This window comes from Coturnix japonica, unplaced genomic scaffold, assembly GCF_001577835.2.
Source record: "Coturnix japonica isolate 7356 unplaced genomic scaffold, Coturnix japonica 2.1 chrUnrandom497, whole genome shotgun sequence".
Classification (NCBI taxonomy): Eukaryota; Metazoa; Chordata; class Aves; order Galliformes; family Phasianidae; genus Coturnix; species Coturnix japonica.
Window position 1 is genome coordinate 22,108 of NW_015439889.1, and position 4,325 is coordinate 26,432.

Genomic DNA, 4,325 nt, shown 5'->3' on the forward strand with positions numbered 1-4,325 from the left:
AGTGCACGGTGCACGAACCGGCTCAACACGGAGCCCAGCACGGTGCACAGTGAGTGGCTCAGCACAGCTCACCCTGGTGCCCAGCACACACACACTGTGCCCAGCCCACACACCCTGGTGCCCAGCACACCCCCCCCCCCGGTGCACAGCCCGGCTCCCAGCTCAGCCCGGTGCCCGCCCTGGCACGGCGCTCACCACGCTGCACTTTGGCACACGGTGCTGCTTTGTGTGCGGAGCGAGGGGGCCGCACCCCCGGCTCCATGTGTGCACGGGGAGGGGGCTGCAGGGACAGGGACACCCCGAGACCCCCGTGGTTTCCCCCGGGGTCGTGTGACACCGGCACCGAGCGCCGCAGGAGGGAAAAGGGGACGGAACCGGGAGCTGCCGGACGTCGGAACCACCTGCAGCTGAAGCAGGAGCCGTGTGGGGCTCCCAGCCCCGCCAGCCCCTCGGCCCCCACTCACCGGGCGCCTGCACAAAGAAGGCCAGGTAGAGATCGAGCTCCTTGACGGAGACGCCGATGTGGTGGGGCTGTACGCACAGCCCGGGGTTGGCGCACTGCGGGGCCTTGGCCAGGCGCTCGCCGTCGGTGCTCTCCAGCGGGACCCCCTTGAACAGGATGACCATCACCAGGTCCAGCCTCCACACCTTGTCGGCCTGGCGCAGGCAGTCGATGCGGCGCATCTTGCCCTTCTGGTCGGGGTTGGACAGGACGCAGCACGGCGCCTTCTTGCCGGTGACGGAGAGCACGAAGTCCTCGCGGCACTCGGGCCTGATGTCCTTGCGCAGCTTGGCCAGGAGGCGCGAGGCCCATTTCTGCTTGACCTCGGGCTTCTCGCCCAGCAGCTCGTCCTTGACGGCCCGCTCCTCCTCCTTGGACATCCTCTTCTCGTGCTTCTTGAAGTACTTGCGCTTGCGGGCCTGCAGGTTGAACCAGGTGTAGGCGAAGGCCCGGACGTGGGGCAGCAGCGCCTCGATGAAGGGGTGGAACTCATCCTGTGGGGTGAACAACGCTCCAATCAGCCCCGATCTAACCCCAAACACACCCCATCCCCACGGGCGCCATTGACTCGTATGGGGACAGGCAGCTCCGCTCCCCGTCCCGTCCCGTCCCCGCTGCCCCCGGGATCAGGTGGGCGCAGGGTCGGCCCCGAGCTGCCCATCCCGGTGCCCGGAGCTGCTCCCGTCTCCGCTCTCCATCCCCGGTGCCATCCCCGCTCATCACCCCGGTCCCCATCTCCATTTCCCTGGTGCTGGTGGCTCCCGGTTCCCGGTGCCGTCCCCGTTTCCATCTATTCCCACCCCCGTCCCCGTCCCCGTCTCCAGTTGCACCGTTCCCATACCGTGTCCGTGCTCCCAGTGCCACCAGCACCCGGTCCCCGTCCCCGGTGCCACCATCCCTGTCCCCATCCGTACCATTGCGGCGCATCCCGGCTGTGGGCAGCTGCCAGTCGGGCCCCGGCGGGGCCAGAACCGAGAGGGACCAATAACGCGGGGGGGGGGGACGGGAGGGGCACAACGGCCCGGGAGGGGAGGGCTGAGCACCGAAAAGAAAGAAGTTAACGGGAGAACGGGGGCGGGCACCGGGTTATACCGGAGGAGAATGGGATGGGAGGAGAAGGGCACCGGGTTACGGGTGGGTGTGGGGGGGTTTGGGGGCCGGTCCCGGGTCTGCGGAGCCGCTCGCACGGCGGAGCCCAGCGCAGCCCCGCACCGCCCGGGGCGCGAGCGCGCGGAGCCGCCGCGGCCCCTTTTGCACCGGGACCGGTTTCCGGTATCGGCCAATGGGAGAACAGCGCGCGGGGGAGCGGCAGCTCCATTGGTTGGACGGGGGGGGAGGGACCGGTGAGGGGTGCGGGGGGGGGTGCGGGGAACGGGGGGGGGGATCGAGGAGTTCGGGGACGGCGAGGCGGGGGGGGGGGGGAACGGGACGGGACCGGGAGGAGTCGGGAAACTCCGAAGAGGAGGGGGGGGGGGGGCGGACATCGCACTTTTTAGGGGTGGGGGTCGCGCGAGCCGGCGGGCTCCCCCCCCCCCCCCAAAAACACAACCCGAAACGGTCCCGCGCCGTTCGACACGCCCTTTTTTTTGGGGGGAAACCCGGATTTTGGCTGCTTTCCCCACCGGAGCGGCCCCAGCCGCGCGGCGGCGCGGAACGGCCCAAAAGCTCCAATTCTGCCCTCAATCCCCGCGCTGCGATAACGAGCCACACCAACCCCCCCCCCCCCAACCCCCCCGTAAATTAATTCCTCTGTGCGGAGGGGAAAAAAAAGAGAGAGAGAAAAAAGAAGATTAAAGAAAAACCCCAAACCCACAAATTTGGAGTTGCGGGAGCGGGGGGGGGGGGCAGCAGACCCCAAAGACACAGAACAAGGGGGACCTGGGGGGGGTCGTAGCTCTGCAGCCCCTTTTTTTCCCCTTTTGCCGTATTATATTATTATTATTTTTCCCCTTTCTAATTTGTTTTTCATTTCCCAGACGCTCCCGTTCGGTTCCGCGGGGCTCGGCCGGGTCCCTGCGGCCCCTTGGTCCCCTCGGGCCGGTGACACCGGGGGAGACGGCACGAGAGCCGCAGGGGGGGCTGGGCGGCCCCGACCCTCCCGGCCACCGTTCCGGATCCATCCCACCTCGACGCTCAGCGCGGCCACGAGGTCGGGATAAAGGGCACGGAACCGCCCGGGATCCTCAACCCCGGGACCCGTCACAGTGTCCGGTACCGAGACAGCGGCAGCGGTTTCGGGTCGGGAACCGACGGGCCCCGCGTCCCGGTCCTGCGCTCTGGGGCCGTGCCAGGCGGCTGCGGAGCCATGGAAGGATCTGGAGCCTCCGGGCCGGGTCCGCCCGCATTTGCCGGCGGACACTGACGGCGATGGGGGCGGTCGTGGGGGGTCCCCCCCTGTTCCGGGGTCCCCTTTGGGGTGCAGCCGGGCTGCAATTGGCTGCGCGGCCCCGCATTGAGCCGCAGTCTTTGGGCGAAGCCACGTTGCCGCGTCCGCAGCTGTAAGAACCCGGCAAAGCGCCAGCGCCCGGCTGCGGCGACGGGGGGAGGAGGAGACGCCGAAAAAGAAACAGGGAGGGGGACAAAAAAATAACAGAAACCATCCCCAACAACTGCGCCCGCCTTCGTGTGTCGCTGCCAGCAGCCTCCCCCCCCTCGGCCCCTCGGCTTCGCAGCGAGAGAAAATAACCCAAAAAGCCGCCAAAAATCCCCCCCTGGCTGCGGCCTCTTCCTTCGGGGCTGCCAAACCCCTTCCCCAGCTCTGCCCCGAGGCCGGGGGGGGCGCGGGCGGCCCACGGGGATGGGGTCGGGGGGGGGCAGGGTTTGCAGGTGGACACCGAGGGGACACGGGGACGTCGCCCGCCCGCGGCCACGTGGAGGAGCCGCTCGAGGGGCCGCGTTGATGCAGTTTGGCACCAGGACCCCGCAGCCAACACCCCCCCCCTCCCCGTGGCCTCCTGCCAGCCCCGGGCCGGGGGGGCCCCGTGGTGCAGCGGCGGCCAAAAAAGCTTTTTGTGGCACATCAATAATTCAGGGCTTCCCGACCCCCCCCCAGGCCGAGGGCTCCTCTATTATTGATGCCCCGCAGCCCCGGGTGGGGGGGGACACGCAGCTCGGCCCACTCGTGTCACCACCCCCACCCACCCCGGGCACCTCGCACGTGGCGGGGGGGGGGGGGCACCCCACAGCCCTCCCTGCACTGATTGCATCAGCCGTGGCCACGCGTGGGGCCTGCACACGCGTGTGGAAGAGCCTCGGGGACACACGGGGGCAATGGGGGGGATGCACGGCGGGACACGCGTTGCATGCAGCTGCCACGTGTGCACGCTGCTCCGTTACATACGTGTGCGCCGCTCCGTTACACACGTGCGCACACCCGCTACATGCAGCATCCAGCCCCGCTCCACCCCATGCCCTGCAGCACCGGGCACTGCAGAGGGGCTGGGGCACAGAGGGGGGGGGGGCTGCGGGGGTCGGGATCGGGGGCTGCTGCTGCTGGTTCCTCCCCTGTTTTGCAGTAAAATGGCCACGGGCGCTTCGTGCTGCCAGGTTTGGTCTGATGGAGCTGGTTCACCCTACGGGGCTGCGGGGCGGGCAGGACGCACATAGGGTGCCATATAGGATGCAGGGAGATGGGCAGGATGCCCCCTAGAGCGAGTTGGGAGGTGGGGCACCAGACCCGTTTGGGTCCGTGCCCCATACCCCCATACGTATGGGTCTGGTGCCCCATAGGGTTGGGCTGGTATCGCGTTGTATGAGGGCAGCTCAGCACCATTCGCCCACCCCTGCGGCAGCAGAGCAGCACAGGGTGCCTGGCTGTGCCCTA

General features: G+C 68.6%; 1 protein-coding gene across 2 annotated transcripts; it reads right to left on the reverse strand.

Annotated features, from left to right (window-relative positions):
- Positions 1-19: 19 nt before the first annotated feature.
- On the reverse strand, positions 20-1,658 carry LOC107307153 (nuclear factor 1). Of its 2 annotated transcripts, none has more exons than XM_032441700.1 (2): positions 1,344-1,460; positions 20-996 (listed from the first exon to the last, which is right to left on the reverse strand). In XM_032441700.1, the coding sequence occupies exon 2, from the start codon at positions 880-882 to the stop codon at positions 163-165; it is 720 nt and encodes a 239-aa protein (XP_032297591.1). In that variant the 5' UTR covers positions 883-996; positions 1,344-1,460; the 3' UTR covers positions 20-162. The 2 variants fall into 2 exon arrangements, with proteins under 2 accessions (XP_032297591.1, XP_032297590.1); XM_032441699.1 differs by having other exon boundaries at positions 21-996; positions 1,417-1,658.
- Positions 1,659-4,325: the final 2,667 nt, after the last annotated feature.